The sequence below is a fragment of the Trachinotus anak genome, unplaced genomic scaffold (assembly GCF_046630095.1).
Source record: "Trachinotus anak isolate AG129_WGS33_773 ecotype Australia unplaced genomic scaffold, CSIRO_AGI_Tana_v1 ptg000018l, whole genome shotgun sequence".
Classification (NCBI taxonomy): domain Eukaryota; kingdom Metazoa; phylum Chordata; class Actinopteri; order Carangiformes; family Carangidae; genus Trachinotus; species Trachinotus anak.
The window spans coordinates 20,308,013-20,328,532 of NW_027273869.1; the positions used below are offsets into that span (position 1 = coordinate 20,308,013).

General features: G+C 44.0%; 2 protein-coding genes and 1 long non-coding RNA gene across 10 annotated transcripts in view; 2 read left to right on the plus strand and 1 right to left on the minus strand.

Annotated features, from left to right (window-relative positions):
* Positions 1-1,510: 1,510 nt before the first annotated feature.
* Positions 1,511-18,712, plus strand: dusp16 (dual specificity phosphatase 16). The gene is made up of 7 exons (XM_071502732.1): positions 1,511-1,726; positions 10,676-11,504; positions 12,423-12,561; positions 14,754-14,917; positions 15,140-15,299; positions 15,392-15,515; positions 16,183-18,712. Exons 2-7 carry the CDS (start codon positions 11,241-11,243, stop codon positions 17,288-17,290), a joined length of 1,959 nt encoding a protein of 652 aa, XP_071358833.1. The 5' UTR covers positions 1,511-1,726; positions 10,676-11,240; the 3' UTR covers positions 17,291-18,712.
* A 527-nt stretch (positions 18,713-19,239) lies between these two features.
* On the minus strand, positions 19,240-20,276 carry LOC139635405 (uncharacterized). The gene is made up of 2 exons (XR_011694200.1): positions 20,142-20,276; positions 19,240-19,940 (listed from the first exon to the last, which is right to left on the minus strand). It is a non-coding gene; the product is annotated as an uncharacterized lncRNA (long non-coding RNA).
* Positions 20,231-20,520, plus strand: part of eps8a (EGFR pathway substrate 8a, signaling adaptor) — a 30,696-nt gene continuing 30,406 nt past the window's right edge. For 3 of the 8 annotated variants that reach the window (XM_071502725.1, XM_071502724.1, XM_071502729.1), the window contains exon 1: positions 20,265-20,437. The gene's annotated coding sequence lies outside the window, so the exon portion shown is untranslated. Of the gene's footprint in view, positions 20,438-20,520 lie in introns of all 8 variants that reach the window. The other 5 variants (XM_071502719.1, XM_071502718.1, XM_071502727.1 and 2 more) reach the window with 4 other exon arrangements.

A 20,520-nucleotide genomic window follows, 5' to 3' on the forward strand; every position in this document is an offset into this window, starting at 1 on the left:
CTCATCTGGATTTCCCATAACTGAGACACTATTCATTATTCAGCGCTCAGTGAAACCCTGAATTCACCTTACAGAAAGATAATAACTTCTGTTTTCCACTGACCTCTTCCCTTTACCTCTCTGTTCCACTTCTGCCAAATCTTTTCACTTCTCACTCTGATATTATTTGTATGGAAGACCATCTCTGCTAGAAAAAGAACAAAGTAGATGACATAACAGGACTGAAAGAAGTTTATAAGAATTTGTTTTGGTATCTGATCATTCTTACTCAAAAATTAAACTTTTTGATTCAGTATCTCATAACTTTAACATCAAAAGTAAAACTTTTATTTTGGTATCTCAAAATTTTGACAGTCTCTTGGTAAATAAATATTTTGACCTAATCATAATTTTTTGTTACCATCTGAACATTTTTATTCAGTAAGTAAAATGTTCTTAGACTTAGTATCTCATAACTTTGACGAATGCTGGGTTTAGTATCTTGGGGCCTTCCAGTTCTGCTGCAGCTCTGAGCTTTGATCATTTCACTCACATTCATCAGTCTGAGTTAACCATGCATGCTAATTGCTCCAGTATGAAAAACTTTTCACTTCTGCCTTCATCACATCCATTGTCCTTGATTTGGTCAGTGTCCTGTAATCGCAGCCTCCGGAGGGAAGTTAAATACCGCATGACAAAAACTGCCTGAGACTCAGCTGACTTAATTCTGCTGCATGTTGTTCATCATATAATCAATCCTTATGGGCCAATTATTATTATGTTCAGTCAGAGAGGTTTAGTCTTTGGTCTGTCAACTTGTGATCACATGAGGGCTCGTGTTGGCAGTGTTGATGACTTTGTAGCTGTTCATTGTTGTTCTTGAATGTTTTAGTGTTTATCAGCTATGAAGATGTATTAAACAAGTGACATGACAAACCCAGCACGGTTGTGTTTATATGGTATGAACCTTAACCATCCGGTCACTAGATGCATAACTTGATTTTAACTCAGAAAGTCAGAACTTTGTTTTATTAACATAAAATTACATAATTCTGTTTTAATTTGTCATTGCTGTGAATAAAAAAATAAATAAAAATCTGACTTGATATGTGGTCATTTATACTTGGAGAGTCAACATTTTGACTTAATATCTTATTATTCTGACTTTGACTTATTTGTTTGTTATACAAATTATGCAGAGGCAGTGAAATGTTTCCCCACTGGGAGAAAAACAGATCGTCTACTAATATTTTACTTGTGTTACTTGAAAAAAACTGGGATAAAGATATAAAGCAACAATAATTACATAAGAAATATTTCAGCAATACAAACACACACACACACACACACACACACACACACACACACACACACACACACACGCAGTTAGTGACTGGTTCTGTCGCAGCGACACTTCCTGTATATTTTCCGCAGCAGCGCCTCTTAAAGGCGGCGGCCCGTGTCGGCCCAGAGAGACGCGCCTGCGCCTTTAAGAGAAGTCGAGTTCCGGGCTGGCGTCGATGACGACATCGTTTTATTTTTATCGCAGTGACCTCATCGCTTATGGCAGCGCGAGCACCGAGGCTCCGTCTCGGTACAACTTTTTACCGCCTCGACTTTCTCTCACGGCCCGGACCCCCCGGTACTCCCGGACCCCCCGGACCCCCCGGTACCCCAGGCCGGCCCGGCTCCTCACCGGCCGCGCGGCAGAGCTGCTGTTTGGACTTTGACGTCGAGTTTTCAAACGGTGAGTTTACCGACATTTCTAGTTGCGGTGTGAATCAGCGGCGGCGGCATCTGGTAAAGTTACGTTAACGGGGCCTAAAGTTAAAGTTTGGTCCCAGTCTGTGTGAGGACGACGGTAACACCGGGAGTGACCGTCCACCGATATCAACGTGAAGGTTTAACCGGAGTCGGCCTGGCGCTCAGTCAGCCCGGAACATCGGGACGGATCCACAAAATGTCAGAGAGCAGCGAGCTAACGGCAGAAGAACCGGTCACGTAACGTCTGAAAATGTCGACCACAATCAAGCAAAGTTCACCAAACTCAGCATAAACACGTCTTTACTCATTAGGTACCGTTACCCAACTTTTCACGAGCTGACATTAACGTTAAACCTTACGTTTCACCAATCTCCCCTCAAACAGTGCCAAACTTCCTTAGAATAAAAGTAGTTTTTAGAAGAGGAGGCGCATACATTAACTATTAATCTAACATTATAGTTTTATACCACTTTAAAAAAACCCTTAGTGTTTGATCAGTTTATAATGTTCAGCTAGGTCAGTCAGTAAGAGCAGACACGTTAATGTAATATCTGAAAATATTCATTAAAATCATGTAAAGCTCAATTTAGACACTTATTTACTTATTAAATACTGTTAACACCAATTTTTGTTGGCTGACTTTAAAGTTAAACCTTACATTTAAATAAATAACCATCCTTTATTCAATCCCGTCTTCACTGAAATAAAAGGTGCCCTTTACCACCATAAACAACCAGTTATAACTAATATCATCGTCCAAGTTTGTGAGTTTCTCTTGAAAATAAGTCCAGTTGGTTTGGTTTATAATAAAGTTTATGTATTGACAACTGTTTACACAACTTCTTATTATCTGACATTAAAGATATTTAAGGCCAAACCTCCTAAAAACAAAGTTTTTACTGGAGGAAAAAACACACATTTTACACTTTTTGTGTTTACTTGTGGAAAAGTGTTTGCATATGTTTTTATTAACTGACGTTAATATTAAACCCTAAATTAACCATTAAATCAAAACCTTTGTTGGAGGAAAGCAACAAATCCTCACACTGGAAAAACCTGAAAATAGTTGACATTACCTCAGTTAAATGTCATTTATTACTTCATGGGTTTAGTTTTTTAAGATGATTAATTAAACCTCCTGTCTAAAACTGGCAAATAAGGACTGAAATTACTTTTCAATAAATCCATAAGTTTGTCAACAGACAATTAATTATCTGTTGACTGTTTTAATAATCAGGAAATCCTTGAAAAGTCATTTAAAAAGCAAAGGCGAATTTCACTGGCTTCTTTTCCCTGTTTTCTGTCACATTAAACTGCACTGATGATTGGCCTAAACGAGACATTTAAAGACATCAAATGGAGCGTTTTTCTGTAAATTAATATTTAAAAATAAAAACAATAATCATTCATTGTGGACGTAGTTCTGATATAAAAAAAATTAAGTTGTCAGGAGCTTGCTATGAAAAAGATGTTATTCCTAAAATCCCTTATTTTTCTGGTCAAGGTTTATAAAGAGACTCAGGGTCTTTGCTGTTGAAGTGAAGAAGAGATGGAGTACCTTAAATTAACACAGTTCATAAAAACACAGTGAGTACCCTCAGTTTTCACATGGATGAATCCATCAGGACTCATTTAATGAACACATGGATAAATTTAATGCCTCTTTTTACATCAGTAACCCATTAATAATCTTATAAACATGAACAAAAGATATTTAAACAGTCACTTAATCACTGGACATGAACTCACGAGTAAATAAATCCTTTAAAAATCCACATTAATGACTGATAATGAAAGTTTTTGGATAATGGAAGTTAAAGTTAAGGACATTTAAGACAAGAAATAATCTATTTTGGCCACAGGTGATATTTCATTTAAATGTATATGGAAAAAAATCTAAAAATAAAACTCATGTAGCAACTTTTCATGTCGATAAAGATGTTTTTCAGATCATCAGACTTCTTTAGACGTCTTTAAATACTGTGCTGCTGTGTTTAACATTAATAAATGTTCCTCTGTGTAACTCTCACCTTCCTGACATTATGGCATATTTTTTTATTTTCACTTTCAGCAGCGTTGGTGATTTCATGGACGCTGATTCACGTCATGCTGTGTGTGTTTGATAAAATGTACGTTATTGTTGTGATACTGAGCCGTGACGGCGCTGACACCAGATCAGATCGGACAGATTCTGGCCTGTGTTCAGCTGCTGTTCATGACTAACTGAGGTTTTATTGCATCCTGTGATTTTAGTTGCGGCTCATTGAGGAAGTCGGCGTTCAGCTCTGAGAACTGATGGGTTTGTTTTTCACAGTGAGGGGATTTAAAGGTCAGTCTGATAACTGGAGCTTTTTAAAATCAGAGTGTAAACATGAGCGTGATGGAGATCAGCTGCGGTGTGTTGTCGTACGTGATGCTCAGGTAGGTCTCACCTGGACTACGTCACTGCCTCAGTGCTGGGGATAGATAAAGTTTTTTAAGGTGGACGGTTGGTCAGCACCAATTACAGTCATGTGTCTGTTATGAGGACGTGATGCTGATATTTATTTTCATTAGGAGCTGTGTGTTGTCTGAACAGGGCTGCTGACGTTATTTTTCTTTATGGATCAGGATGTTCTAGTAGATTTAAAGATTTACGTCTTCAGAAGGGCTCAGTTGTGATACTGAAGTTAGCATGCTAACCAGCCAGCAGTTACTGACATGTTCAGGAGAGGAGTCAGTAAATTCATGCACCTTATGAATAATCGTAGACCTTGTACCGTCACTACTCGACAGGTGTGACTGTGAAAGTTATTGAATTTCATTCTTTGTTGTCTTTAATTTACTAAATGAAAAATGTAATGGCTGGAGCCTGTCTGATGTTGCTATGGAAGACGTGCCTACAGAGCCACCAGTATAACTGGTTTACTGTGGAAACTCGGCCACGCAGAAAACAGTGTGATAAACTTGAACAAGAGTAGACGTCTGATGATCTGCAGGTAACTGTGCACACGTCTGCCGTCAGAAAGCAGCTGCACAGATTTGACCTGCAGGTAAAAGCGTCAGTGTCCAAACAGATCAGTGAGCAGGACTCCGGTGTCAGCGAACATATAGACCAGGCTGTTAGGAATAATGTGCTGTGGACAGACATCAGAGGAGAGAGCTGCTGGGCCACAGAGGAACCTCACACCAGCTGTGAAGCTGTCAAACATGGTGGTGGAGATGGTACGTATGAGGTTGTTTTGCTGCCTCATGGACACGGCAGCTTGTAGTCACTGATGAAAATATGATTCTTCATCAGTCAGCCTTTCAACAGGTTAATCACACGAGCAAATCCACCTGGGGACAGCTGAAAAAGAAGAAATGGAGTGTTAGCGGCCGGGTCAAAGACTAGATTTGAATGTCACTGAAATTTTTGTGGGACAAAGGTGTATTTACATTTTCCAACAGGGTTAATTACATATGTTGATGTTTGTGTTACTAAATGGTTGAATTTTTTTGATTGATTTTTTCTCATGGTTTTGTAGGTTCATCACCTTCATCTGTAGACTTGAATGTTTGCTTGTTCACATGTGTTACAAAAGTCAACAGTTTCCACACTGATGTTTTCGTGACTGTAATCAATCAGTTAATTTATTAAGACGAGCTGAGCTGTTGATGACAGTGATCATTGGATGGAGCTGTGGTTTGACCCTGAGTGAGACGTCCTCACATTATGGACCAGACTCTTAAACCTGGTGTCGATGTTCGTGTTTGTCCATGATTGTCTGGTTTTGAGTGACCAACACTTGAGAGAAGCTGTAACGATTAGTTGATTAATTGTTAAATCAACCGAAGGAAAATTGATCGGCAGCTATTTTGATCATTGAATAATTGTTTTAGAAGAAAAAGAAAAAGCCAAAACATCTGATGTTTCCATTGTCTCGTGAGGATTCGATGCTTGTGTGTGTCATATGACAGTAAACTGAACATCATAATATGGAAGGAGACACTGGCAGGTTACCTGATGATGGAAATGACTGTAGCTGGTCTCACTGGGTTATATCATGCAGCAGTTAGTAAACTCTGGCAGAATAAAGACAGTGATGTCAGGCTGGAGCAGAAAACCTGATCAGTGTAATGAAAGTGAAGATCGACTCAGAGCCTTTTTCTTCTTCTATCCTTGACGAACCACATGAATCAAACCTTTGCTGGTCTGTCGATGCTGCCGTGACTCGAGGCTCAGACGTAGGCGTCCACATGAGAGATGAAGTCCAGGAGAGTGGGGCTCGAGGCGGGATGACTTCACAGTCTGGATGAGAACATGGAGCCTGTTTGGCAGCGAGCTGCAGGGCTGATCCTCCGTTTGGACTTTAATACAAGTCGCACACATTCAGCTGTGTTCAGATCTCTGCACTGATGTGTTACATGTCTCTAACACAGCGATGAGTCTGTATGAAATGGGTCAAACTATTGTTGCATTGTTGTTTTGGTTCTGGACCTTTCAGTCATCTCACTTGATCTTCATCAGTGTATGGAAGTTGCCCTGTTGTAAATTATAGGTGTTTTTCTGTTCACTCTGAGGACCTCATGCTGAGAAGGACCATGTGATATAACTGAAAGCTCTGGAGCTGGGTCCTCATAGATCTTTGTGGTGACTAGATGATAAACAGGAGAGAAACTACTTCTGCTACACAGACGTTTATTTAATTCTCAGACTTTGCTCTGATCTTTTCTTTTTTCCAACATATAAAAATAAAACAGAGAAAAAAAAACAGGTCTTTGATTTGGTCATAAACAGCTGTGAGAGATGTTCCACTGTTTGTAAGACGTCACAAACTACAGAAGTTTGTTAAACCACTGGTTCAAATAATCGACTTACTCACCGACATGTGACCTACAGCACCTCTGCTCATCTTACCCGAAGCTCCATTGGACTAATATTGTATTTCATGAAATAAAGAGCAGAGGAGGTCTGTTACTTATCCAGTGGATCCAGTTATGAGTGAAACGTAACAGACACATAAGCAGGACTGATGTTATTGCCTGATTTTCTGTTTCTGGATCAGGTTTATTTGACCACAAATTGCATTTACACGTTTCAACTTTTATCATTCAAATAATAAAAAAACACAGCTCAGCTTATTGTTTTTCACAGTAACTCAGACATTAACAAGAATAATTGAAACTAATGTGCTCACTGATGAAGTGAACTGGAGTTATCACTGGTACCAGTAGCTCACAGTCACTGGTTTGAACAGTGGTTTTCTCCTGCAGACGTTGGGCCTCAGTTTGTCTCTCGGTGGGTGTAGTTGGTGTCCAGCTGACAGAGAGACTGCAGCAGTGGATTCCTCTGAATTATTGTCTCTGACAGACTTTAATCTGTGTGAGCTCATCATCTGTCACAGCTGTGACTCTGGGCTGTTGGACAGATTTTCTCTCTGCTTCTTTTCTGCAGCAAAGACGTCAGAGACGCTGGGAACGTGTTTTCACTTGTCTTCAGTTTATTTAAATCAGAAACTGCTGCAGGTCAAACCGGACCAACCAAACACTGTTGGTGTCGACTGACTGAAAGACTCAGACTGAAAACAGGAGACAGACTCACACCGTCTCTGTACTTTCAGAAAGAAAATCAGATTCAAGGAATCGTCTCATCTTCAGAGGAAATAGTCTGATATTCAGGCCTTTCTCTCCAGAGCTGTATCAGTTTATAATGGTTAGTGAACCTGTTATAGTTCAGTGTAGTTTACATTAGTTCAGATTTGTATATTTGAGTCTTCATTTCCTTCTGTCAGTGTGAATGAGTTTCTGTGATATTCGTGTCTCTGTAAACAGCTCTGTCTTTGTCTGAGGTGAGCGCGGCCGCTCCTGTCTGTGTCTGACGTCAGCGAGCGGGTAAAGTCCTCTGATTGGCTGCTGTCACAGCTGAGTTATTAACCTTTGGTCACGGTTGGCCGACAGGTTGAACAGATCAGACACACACCTGCTGCAGGTGTGAATGGCGTGAAACCACAGAGAAGCAGGAAACGACTTTATCTGATTATTATCACAACTACAAGATCTGGTTTCCATGTCAACCGCGGTGTTGAAATGGCCGCTTGCGTCTTGCGTCATGGCACTGATGGTGATCAGGCAGGAGAGCATGTGTGTGTCTGAGCTGCAGAGGAAGTTAGAGATTAAATGATTTGTCTCTGTTCAGAACCTCAGCAGCTGATGTTTCCTCACGTCAGCAGAAGTGAAAGTGAACAGATGGATTTCCTCAACATGTTTGTGAGGAGCAGAGAAAAAACAGCAGTGAACTAAACCTCATCTCAGGGTCCACTACTGCCTGTTCAGGGCTTTCATCATGGTCTTCATCTGCAGGGCGAGTTTCCTCAGTTGCAGTAAAAGTGTAACTGTTAAGATGTGTTGACCACCCAGGTGGATCAATAACCTTTTCACTGCAGGAACAACCAGGTTCTTCTGAGGTTCTTCTCGGGTTCCCTCAGTATTTTACAAACTGGAACATATCAGATACAGAGTTTAAAAACTCCTGACAGACTCTGATTCTCCACCTGGATAAAACAGATGTGATCCTCCTTCACAATAAAAGCCGCGATATCTTAGTGTCACTGCTGAATGATTAGTTGATTGATCGACAGATTAGGATCCTTCTCTTAGTCTGGTTTAATATTAAACTGAGTCTCTGGGTTTTAAATAGTTGGTCGGAGAAAACGACAAGTTTGAAGCCGCCCTGTTGGAAATCGTGATTTTAACAATTTTCTGACCAAAATTAAGAAAATCAGATCAGATTAATTGATGAGTGTGTGGAAAGTCTCACTGCCACCATGGGTTCCCTCAGCACAATCACCGACCAGACAACTGGTTTAATTAATGTCCTTCTTTTCCTGTCTGCAGTATTATTAATATAATGACATGTAGATTTATCCCTGAATGATCATAAATGATGTGACACAGCTGAGACCAGTAACGAGTCCCTGTTGGGTCTGAAGCAGCATCCGACCTGCTCGCTGTTTGTGATCCTGTATTTTTCTGTGATGTGGTTTGATCTTCCTGCTCAGTTTGTGTGTGTGTTGTATTTCTGGTTGAACTGGTTTAATGCAGCAGTAAAACAGTGGTTAAGTGGTTAAAGTTAAATTAACTCCCTGAACTTTGCTGGTTTGAGCCTCTCTGACCTTTGTGAACCGTGGACATCATCCACAGTTTGTCTTGTTGGAGATAAGAGCGAGGTTACGTGACTCTGATGCCATCTGTTCAGACGGTTCTGTAGCCGGTAATTTGACAGAGATCAGATGTCTTCACAGGAATGTCCCGGCCTGAAAAAACATAATTGGAATCCCATTTATTCTGGTTTATAGTGTGAAGTGGAACATGATGTTAGAGACACAGCCCCAGGCTCCAGCTGCTGTTTGGAGGATTCAGACGGCGTCTTGGTTTTGGATAAATGAGGAGCTGAACTGGTGCAGGAGATAGATGAAGCCTCTTTTATTCTTCTTTCATCAAAAAACAAAAAGGGAAAAGACGAACAAGTGTCTCGACTCCTTCAGCTGCTGAGTTTTCCTTCACTCTGTAGATGGTGGTGATTTTATTCCATCTTAAGAAGCTAAAACAAACCATCAGTAGGAGGGAGAGGACGTCACCAGAGCATCAGTACCTTAGAGAGGCTGGTGTCAGGGATTGTTATTGATCAATTAGTTTATTGGCAACAAGCTGAAAATAATACACTCTTTAAAACTGATATTTTACTGTTAGAGAGAATATGAAAATGTGAAAACACTAGAAGTGAAACAATTAGTTGGTTGACACAAAAATAACCTGCAACTACTTTGGCAATCAATGAATTGTTTAATTCATTTTTCAAACAAAGATAAACTATGAAAATTTCCTGTTTTACGTTGTCATTTGAAATTCTCATGTGAGAAGCTCGAAACAACCAAATTTGAAAAATAGAAAAATGACTGAAATGATTAATTGATTGAAAATAGTTTCTGATTAATTGACTAAATGTTGCAGCGACAAATGAATAAGGATTAATCATTTTCAGTTGCAGCTGGAGTTACACGTGTGACTGTCTGACATGTTGTTGCACAGTTTTCTCAGTGATCTAAATGAAGCCGTGACCCCCCCCCCCCCCAGAAAAAATGCCTCAGCACCATGTGACCTGCTCCCAGACAGTCCTGGATCAAACTCTGGAAAAAGTAGATTGTGACAGTGAATCAGGAGCAGATCCTGGTCTCAGTGCAGCGAGGAGCTGTGTGTGGGTTTGGACGGTGAGTCTGGAAATGTGACTCCAGCCTGAATGAATGAACGAGTCAGAGGGAGCAGAGTGGATACAGCAGGAATTAAACACTTTTATTATGTTTGGAGCTGTGTGTGTGTGTGTGTGTGTGTGTGTGTGTGTGTGTGTGTGTGTGTGTGTGTGTGTGTGTGTGTGTGTGTGTGTGTGTGTGGGCTGCTGCTGGAGGACGAATGTGTTTGGGGATTTTCTTTGTGCAGGAGTCGACTCGGTAACTGCAGGTTTTACAGCAGGAGGGAAATTCCTGCTGCAGAGTGTGAGTCAGTGAGAGAGACGAGGAGGGTTAACGGGAAGTTAACGAGCTCCACGCTCAGCTTCAATCAGGGAGACACGTCTGGACCAGACTGGGTTTATTAGATGCTGTTTCACTTTAATTTCAAGTGTTTAATCCAGGAGTTTCTCTGCTCTTGTCTCAGAGATCAAGTTCTTTATCAAACACCCTACAGTAATGTGACAGCCTGTGGCCTCTCAGCTGATCTCCAGCTGCTTTTAGCTCTGCAGCAATCATCTGTGTTTTATCCTGACGTGCAGTGAACACCTCGCTGCCACTGTTTACTCTGGTTTCTTACCTGACTCTGGTTATTAAAGACAGAAATGAAAACAGGCTGAATAACTGTCAGTTTGGGATGAAACTGAACCAAACTTCACTCTTTTTTTTTTGTCCTTTTTGTGTCTCAGTCTGAACCCACTTCAGCATGAAGACCAGGACCGAGGTGCAGAGTGATGTCATCAGTGCTCAGTCCAGGAGAAAAGACGGCTTTTGTTTCACGCCTGCTGTGGTGTGAATGAGACCTGCCCCCCCCCAGCCTGCACCCCCCCTCAGAGGCTCAACACACAACAAAAACACACTTTAACTACTGGTCACACACTCACTCTGACAAACACAACAGAGACAGATAGTGGGGGTTCGGCTTTTTTGCCTTTCAGGGCAGAGTGAGGCCTCTCTCTCTCTCTCGCTCCCTCTTTCTCTTTCTCTTTCTCTCTCTCTCTCTCTCTCTCTCTCTCTCTCTCTCTCTCTCTCTCTCTCTCTCTCTCTCTCTCTCTCACGAAGCGCCATCAGGATGACATCATACTGGGCTGACACAATGAAGCTCTTCATCCTCTGAGGTTCCTCGCCAGGCTGCGTCACTGCGCTGGAGCGCCGGCCCAGGACGCCCAAGTGGAGGAGGAGGGGGAGGGGGACTACGAGTAGGGAGGGAGGGGGGTGGGGGGGTGGGAGGGGAAAAAGGAGAAGGGGTTTGACATGTCAGAGCATCCAGGGTCCAAGTCTGGATCTGGGATGCTGAGGCCCGGAGCGGTGCGGCCCATAGGAGCTGAGGCTCTGGTGGCCCTGCTGGAGGGGGGGTTGGACCGGGTGGTGCTGATCGACAGCCGGCCCTTCGTGGACTACAACGCCTCGCACATCCTGGAGGCGGTGAACGTGAACTGCTCCAAGCTGATGAAGAGGAGGCTGCAGCAGGACAAAGTCCAGATCGCTGAGCTGCTGCAGCACTCGGCCAAGAAGAAGGTAAAAACCTCACAGAGTCAGAATCAGAAAACCTGATTCAGAACAATCTGAAAACCTGATTCAGAACATTCATGATGGGACAAAAAATATTCTCATCCAAGTTGAAATTAGAAAAACAAAAACAATAGAAGTTAAAAAAAAACTCCAATAAAAAATAGAAAATAATGTTTAATGTTTTATCAATTTGGTTTTTGTGGTTATTGATCCTCAGACTGTTCTCTCTTCACTCTTCACCTGTGACAAGAGATGATCATTAATGAGAAAACAAATCCTCTTCTTCATCTGCACTGAGAGAAATTTGCAGCCATGTAACTAAGACATTTCACATCAATCAAATACAGTTAATTACTGTATGTTTTTTTTCTACTCTACATGTTTTGAATTTTTAAAATTACAGATAAATTTTGCTTTTGGATTTTTTTCATCCAGGCTGCTAAAAATCATGTGAGGAAGGAGAAAGTCTCTGTAAAGTAGATGTAAATGTGAAATCCTCTGCTCCCTGTGTTTAAAACACTTTAAACGTACCGTTTTCTGGCAGTAACCCGACGTGTCCCTCCTCAGCCGGTTGTGGGCGTCTGACCTCAGCAGTGTATTTATATTTAACAAAGAGCTGCAGAGGCCGCTCCTGTCTTTTTGTGGTGAGGTGTTAAATTGGAATAACAGCTTGAAGGAAGCTTGGTCGCTTGTTTTATTACTGAGGCAACATTTTCCGTTTGATTATGAGCTGTAATTAATCCTTTGTGCTCTGGTGAAGAGAAAGTTTCCTCGAGTGTGAAACAGATAGAAAGCATGTTGATCTGTAGCTGCTGGATGTGGAAATAAAAGCTCAACACAAAAGCTGGTGATGTGTTGTGTTCACTGCCTCCTGCTGCTGCGTTGTATCTGTGTAACCCTCCCCCTCTCATGTCTGTGTTGTAGTTGGAGCTGCAGGCCGATCAGGAGGTCGTTGTGTATGATCAGAGCTCTTCAGACCCGGCGACTCTCAGCTCCGAGTCCTTCCTCAGCGTCCTGCTGGTGAAACTGGAGAGGAGCTTCCCCTCTGTCCACCTGCTCTCAGGTGAGTTCTGTCGAACCCTGAGTCTCAGTCTGGATCCTCACATACTGACATGTCACCATCACCTCTGCTAGAAACTAAACTGTGAAGGTAACAGAGTTGGGCCGACAGTCGAATGGTGTCACATCTGCTTTTTAACAGTTCATATGTTCATGTGTCAGTTTTAAAGGACCAGACCAGTGTTCGTAGGTTTTGGCTCATTAATCACAGATCATGTACATTTGACATGTCCGCTGACCATTTACAATCCATGCTGCTCACTTATAAGGTTTTATTATGGCTCCTAATGAGTTTGGTGCCTGAGAGAGGAGATGTAAAACTACACTGAGATGGTTTTTGGTTCTTAAAACCACAGATATATCTTCTGATGGAGATCAACACTTCAGATAAAACACAGGAGAAGTTAAAACATGGAGCTTTCAGTTTAATCTGATGCTGATACATAAGTACTTTGAGTATTTTTACATGTAGTTTTCTGTGTCGTAGTGAACCATCTGTTTGTTGTTGCGATCTTTGGACACAGTGCAGAAATAAATGATTTATTAGTTATAATGTGAAGTTAAACAGTGACTAACTGCTGCAGCAGAGCGTGTTTCCTGTCAGTCCTTTAGGTTTAAAGCAGCCTCAGTTAAACTGAGTTTGAGCTCAGTCACTTGTCATCAGGCTGTTTATTAGTTTGAGCGACAGGCGGCAGACGTCCTCCCTTCTTTCCACTGAGGCTTATGTTATGTAACCATGATGTAATGCTGCACTGTCGACTCCACCCTCACACGTCAAACACACCAAAGACTTCTGGGCTTCCCAAAATCACTGGGTCAAAGGTTTAAGAGTTATACAACGACAGCCTGTATCTGCTGCGAGGAACCTGTTTCTGACGGGTGGTTCAGGCTGCGACAGGAGGAGGAGAGACTAGAGAGAAACAACTGGATCATTACCAGGTATAATATATGAGGCAGGAAAAGAACATCTGTAAACAGGGACAGAGGAACATGAACCTTTAAAAACAGACACAAAACAGGTCAATTTTAAAGCTCCATGTTTTAACTTCTCCTGTGGTTTATCTGAAGTGTTGATCTCCATCAGAAGATATATTTGTGGTTTTAAGAACCAAAAAACACCTCAGTGTAGTTTTACATCTCCTCTCTCAGGCTTCTCTCTGGAGCTCTAGTAACAACAGGTCAGTCAGCCAATCAGAAGAGAGGATCTAAGTAACAGGTCAGTCAGCCAATCAGAAGAGAGGATCTGAGTAACAACAGGTCAGTCAGCCAATCAGAAGAGAGGATCTGAGTCTCTGGGTTTTAGAATAAACCATGAACAGCCTGAGCTTCTGAAACATTTATTACAAAGGGATGATAATTGTTTTGAATGATAATAATACAAGTTCAAAAAAATTATTGGAGAACATATAATTAAAGCCTAAAATAGAAGAACCAGAACATTTTTGATTAACAAAAAAATGACATTAAGCAAATACTGTAATGTCAGACAGTTACTTGTGCAATTGTGAATAAATAAAAAGTTCCACTTGACCTTTGGACAGTGAGTAAGTAAGAGTCAGAGTGCATGCTGGGAAAGGCCGCAGCCTGATTAGAATAAGAGAGATGACGTGTCCACTGACACTGGTCGTACATGTGTGGCTGTGAGGTAACAGCATCTTCAGCTTCATGTTGGAGGCTGCAGAGCATCGACTCAGAGGCTTGTTGCCTGGCAACAAGTGTAGAGGGCGGACCATCTGTAGCTGGTGGAGCAGGCGGCTCAATATAACTGAGCACACCAGGTTTAAACTGATAAGATGGAGACAGAGCGGAGATCACACCCTGGCAATGTTTAACATCTGTCTCTGTGTTTTCAGAATAAAAGTCTCCATTAAAATACTGCAGCTGTGCAGGGTAGGAGACACACCTGTGATTCACCTGTTCACTGGAAACTGAAGTAAAGATTATTTATTAGTTTATTCTCAGAAAATATGATGAACATTTAGTTGAATGGTTTTTTCTGTGGTAACAACAGACTGATGTCAGTGAGACGGTGGACGTCGTCTTCAGACTGAGCTGAGCTGTGAACTCATTTCCTGGTTGTGGGACCAAACTTGTCTGATTTTTGAGGCTGATATCAGGAGAGGGAGAGGTTTTCATTTTAGACCTGTGTGTTCTCTCCTGACGGACTGAAAACGGCTGATGTATTCTGTCTTCCAGGTGGTTTCTCAGACTTCTCCCACCTGTTCCCTGGTCTGTGTGAGGGCAAGTCCACTGTGGTTCCCTCCTGTATCTCTCAGCCCTGTCTGCCCGTCACCAACATCGGGCCGACCCGCATCCTGCCTCACCTGTACCTGGGCTGCCAGAGAGACGTCCTCAACAAGGTACAGCTGTCAGAGTCAGGATAGGTCCTACACATGTGTCCAGGTCACCTGTCACAGGACCATCAGTAGTTATCCTCATTGATGATCACAGGTGACCTCCAGTGACCTCACAGTCTGTCTGACCTGACCTGACATCACTGTCACTCCCAGGATGTTGTTAAATCACTGCTGTGTCAGACGTCCTGATCATTAGACTGTGACCTGAGTCTCTTTTCTCTGCAGGATCTGATGCAGCAGAACGAAATCGCCTACGTCCTGAACGCCAGTAACACCTGCCCCAAACCAGACTTCATCCCAGACTCTCACTTCCTCAGAGTCCCCGTCAATGACTCGTTCTGTGAGAAGATCCTGCCCTGGTTGGACCGATCGGTGGAGTTCATAGGTCAGCAGGAAAACATCAGACACAACCAGGATCTGCGGTTTGATGTAAACCGAGCAGCTGTTCTCAGATCAGTCTGAACTCTTCTGTTTCAGAGAAGGCCAAAGCGTCCAATGCTCGGGTCCTGGTTCACTGTCTGGCCGGGATCTCCCGCTCGGCCACCATCGCCATCGCCTACATCATGAAGAGGATGGACATGTCTCTGGATGAGGCGTACAGGTCAGACTCAGTAGAAATATACTCAACTGTCATGACCCTGCTGAGCCGATCCTGTCCAGCAGCTGGTGGTTTTACAGGGAACAGGCTGCTCTGTTTAAATATTCACTGAAAATTAACATTTCATTTATTACATGTTCGGTGAATTTGATTAAATTAACTTCCAAAAATCAAATGTGGAGGTGGAGGAGTTCACACTAGACTGCTCCAGACTTATTATCTTGATTTAATCAGAGGAAAGGACGAAGCTTTGACTGAAAAACTTTGATAATGTTTCTAAATGATAAGAAATACAACCTGTAACAGATCAAATCCTTTAAATCTTTAAAACATTACTCAGTGCACGGCTGTGTTTCAGTCTGGACCAAACGTTAGCATCACCACAGTCACACTCTGGTCACATGACTGAAAGCTCCACCCTGATGCAGCAGCGTTGACGTGTTTCAGTTCAGATTCCTGTTTGAAGTCTCATCGTGCACATTCCTGTACTAATGAGTCCAGAGCCTCATTAACCCTCTAATTAACGTGTCCTCTGTGTCACTGTTGATTACAGACGCTGCTCGTGAGTCTCACTAATGATATCTCTCTCTCTCTCTCTCTCTCTCTCTCTCTCTCTCTCTCTCTCCCTCCCTCTCCCTCTCCCTCTCTCCCTCCCTCCCTCCCTCCTCAGGTTTGTGAAGGAGAAGCGGCCAACCATCTCTCCCAACTTCAACTTCCTGGGTCAGCTGCTGGACTTTGAGAAGAAGATCAAGAGTCCTCATGGTACAGAAACTAAACTAAAGTCCCTCCATCATCAGGAGCCCAGCAGCGAGGCCCCTTCTCAGCCTGAGGACCTGGAGCCTCCGGCCTGTCCGGAGGCCCCCGGGGGCCCCGGCCTGGCCCTGCTGGAGCCCCTCACCCTGCCCTGCGTTCTAGCCGACACCCCGGAGGAGCGTCTGCTGGCTCAGGCTCTGAGCGGCCTGCAGCTGCCTGACGGCCCCGAAGACAACGCCCGGCTGAAGCGCTCCTTCTCTCTGGACATCAAGTCGTATGGCGAGCCGGGTGGGAGCGCCGCTCACAGAGTGTTCGTCCCTCACGGTGGATCAGGAGACGCCGCTGAGTTCTACAAACCCTCTGCCTTCAAAGAGCCGACCAGTAAACCCTGCCAGTTCTCGCCGGTGGAGGAGGTCTCCGAGCAGTCCACTCCAGAGCAGAGCCCCGACAAGGAGGAGGCCGACGCACCAGAGCGAGCGGCGCCACCGGCCTCCAGCGGCTTCAACAAACCTCCGTCTGCTGTGCCGAACTGTTCCCAGCAGCTGCACCGGAGTGGCAGCATGGAGGAGAACGCCACCAGCTTCCTGTTCGGCCTTTCCCGCAGCCAGCAGCACCTGGCCAAACCAGGATCTGGTGCCGGCCTGAAGGGCTGGCACTCAGACATCTTGCTGGGCCCCGTCACCGTCTCCACCTCCTCCCTCGCTGGCGGCTGGTACCTCTCCCCCGACTCCACACGTTTCTACTCAACCTCCATCCTGAGCGGCGGCGGCGGAGGCTTCACGGCGTACAGTTGCAGTCACGGCCTTGAGGCGGTACGGCGGCGCAGCCGGCAGACGGCGGGCGACCGCGGAGACTCGAGGAGGAGCTGGCACGAGGAGAGCAGCTTCGAGAAGCAGCTGAAACGACGCAGCTGTCAGATGGAGTTTGGAGACGGGATGACGGACAGCAGGTCCAGAGAGGAGATGGGGAAGGTGGGGAGTCAGTCGAGCTTCTCCGGCAGCATGGAGGTCATCGAGGTCTCCTGAGCCTGACCCGGGACCAGGTCCTCAGAAGTCTCACGCTCTGTCTGACGGACGCAGCTTCAACTCCACTGGCGTCTGATGGTTGAACAGCCTTAGATGTTGTAGAGCAACAGGCAGCATCACAGGGTGTCACACAGATTCAGGGTTTAACATCTGTCATATCAGCCTGAACGTGAGAGGGTTTAAAGGTACAGACAGACGTTAGACTCTGAGTCTGAGTGAGGAACAGAGACAATCAGCTCCCTCACACTCTTTAGTGTACACCTGGTTATTTTCCACAGCAGATCTACAGCAGATTTACAGCCTGGTTATATTGGAAGTGTCACTGCATCATTGATCATGGTCACTAGACCAGGACCACTCAGACCCGGTCTAACAGCAGCTGCTCACTAGAGGGCGCAAATACACCACCTGTCAATTTAGGTCCCTGAGAACCAGGGACAGGTTTTACAACCCTCCACTTCTCCAGGTTATATTGAAGCGTTAGTGGCTCATATCCAGGGAAAAACCTGCAATGATACAAAGGTAAAAAATCATTTTCAGAGTGAACAGCTTCCATCTTTCTGCTGCAGTGAAGGAATAAAACACACTTCCTCCAGGTTGACGATGACAAACCCTCTGTGCAAACTGTGTCACTACACCCTCTGATCATCTCCATGACAACACTGTATTGCAGGAAGTAGGACTGTATACTGCAGTCAGTGGAGGGGGACACACCTGGAGACAGGTCTCCAGACCTGAACCACGTGGAGCTGGTCTGAGACGAACTGGACAAAGTGTTGGACCAACTTTCTGAGAGAACAACAGGAGTGAGTTCAGCTGCTGGAGGAGTCAGACGTTTAGATTCAGTGATTTTAAAATCTGCAACAGTTTATTGTTGTTAGTTCTGTTTTGATTTCAGAATCATTGACTGATGTAAATTTAAATCACAGCTGGAGAAATGGAGGAGATGTAAAACCTCAGACCTGGAGGGAACTGACGAGCACTGACATGCTGCCTGTGTGAGTGAGTGAGTGAGTGAGTGAGTGAGTGAGTGAGTGACGACAGACACTTCCCTCTGACGGACTCTGAGCCTTTGATGCTGCTCAGTCATTCACTTTGTTTGGATTCTCGTCCTGATGATGAAGATGATGATGACTCTCACAGGCAGAGGAACCGGACTGGACCCTGTAGATGTGGAACTGGAGCAGGAAGGTTGTGTAGATTGATGCAGTCGCTCAGTGACGGTGAGATCTCACCTCGCCTGTCCTGAGGAGCACCGCGGATCAGAGACGTGGGTTTGGTTTGTGAGTGAAGAGGCTGGGACTCTTGGAGAGCGCGCAGACAACAGATCATCACTCACATATTCACAGTTAATCTTGCACTACTGTGGTTTGGAGGATTTGATTCAAAGTGTATAAAGCAGTAAAAGAAATGATGATGATGTTGATGTGGCTCTGAGTGTGTTTCTCATGCTGTCAGTCAGCTCCTGCTTTAAAGGACCAGTCCACTGAAAACATGAGCTGTTGGTTTTAAAGATGCGTCAGGTTTGTGTCAGACTGATCTGACTCTTATTGAAGTCACGTTTCTATATTTAGTAGATTTTTGAAGTAAATCCTTCAGCAAACAGACTTTTCTTCAAATGTTGACGAGCTCTTACTTTTTATTTCAGCAACTGGAAAATGGCCTGAGGGGTCAGGGGCCCCAGGACCAGATCCTCTGTATGAAGGGACCTAAAATTTCTGCTCTGAAAGTCACAGAGTTCTGTTAAAAACCACACAAGACACTGGTCTGTGCTCAGGGGCCTGGACCCAGATAAGATGCTGAAATTTGATGGATGGATTAACCAAACAAAAATGTAGTTATTTAAGTTTCTGCTAAATCAACACTTGTCCTTTAAGAGTCAATTAATTTTAATAATTTTAATTTTATTTGCAGATCTGAAAACAAAGACAACAATAACTACAATAAACTGTCAAATGTCACATCAGTTTTATTTATTCAGACCAATAACACAAATCAGTAATTGACCTCTGAGGGTCTGTACAGTCTGCGACCCTCCTGAATCAGACTAAAAAACCCTCAAAGGAAAAAAAGGAAGAAAGTCACCACTTTTTGTGCCACTTCAGAAAACCCTTCATGAAAATGTAAAAACATGATGGAAGATGAGGAGAAAAATATTCAGAGTAAAAACAGTAGGACAACAGAGACGGTTTGGACTAAGATGAGACCAGACTAACTCCTGAGTTTAAATATCAGTTCGTCCAAAATCAACAAATAAACAACAAATAATCCACAAAGAGAGAAACCTCAGAGTCTGGTCTGTGTCCAGGTGTGTCGACAGGTCTGACCCAGAGTTTCTCCTCAGAAACATTAAACAGCTGAAGGAACCGTGCAGACACAACCTGCTGACTGTTGTAATGTGATAATCAGTGAATCAGTGACTCTGGATCCTGTGAACACAGGTGTGACTGTCAGGGAGACAGATTAACACACACTCACTATTTAAAGAACAATGTTCATATTTACTGTCGAGTCTGCAGCTCGGGAACACAGTGACGTTCAGTCCCAGCAGCCTCCAGCAGGGGGCGTCCTGACCCCGCACTGACCGCTCACCTGGGGAACAAGGTCCCTGGGTGTCGACTGGAAGGCGCCCCCCCCTCAGCTCTGTTTTCTGATCCAGACCACAGAGTGGGATTCATTTAATTTGTTAATAAAAAAGCAAAAGAAATGTGGAATCAAACTAATAGATAAATAAACTACAAATAACCAAAATGACTTTAATTCAAAAACATGACATGAAACCTGCAGCAAAGAACTGAAACTTCCTGCTTTAAAAACCTGCAGAGGTAAATCACCTGCAGAGGTAAATCACCTGCAGCAGCACCTTAGATACCAGAAGGGGCGTGCCCTCAGCAGCCGGACTGCCTGTCAGTCAAAGCCCGGGGACACGCCCCCTGTCTCCGGGCAGGTTGTGCTGCTTTTCCTCACAAGTCAAAGTCAAGTGCAGTTTAATCCGAGTCGCGTCCCGCGGAGCCGAGCCGCTGGAAATCCTCTGCGCCGGACCCAGAGTTCAGTTTGTCGGACACAGATTCCGGAGGAGCCGGGGAACCCTGGAGATCTTCATCTGTGCCATGTTTTTCTAACGACACGGCTCGTTGGATGAAGCAGGTAAGACTGCCCCGGTGTCCGCACGGCCCCGCTGTGCTCCCGGCGGCACCGGAGACGGTCGGCTACATGGACCGGGGACATTA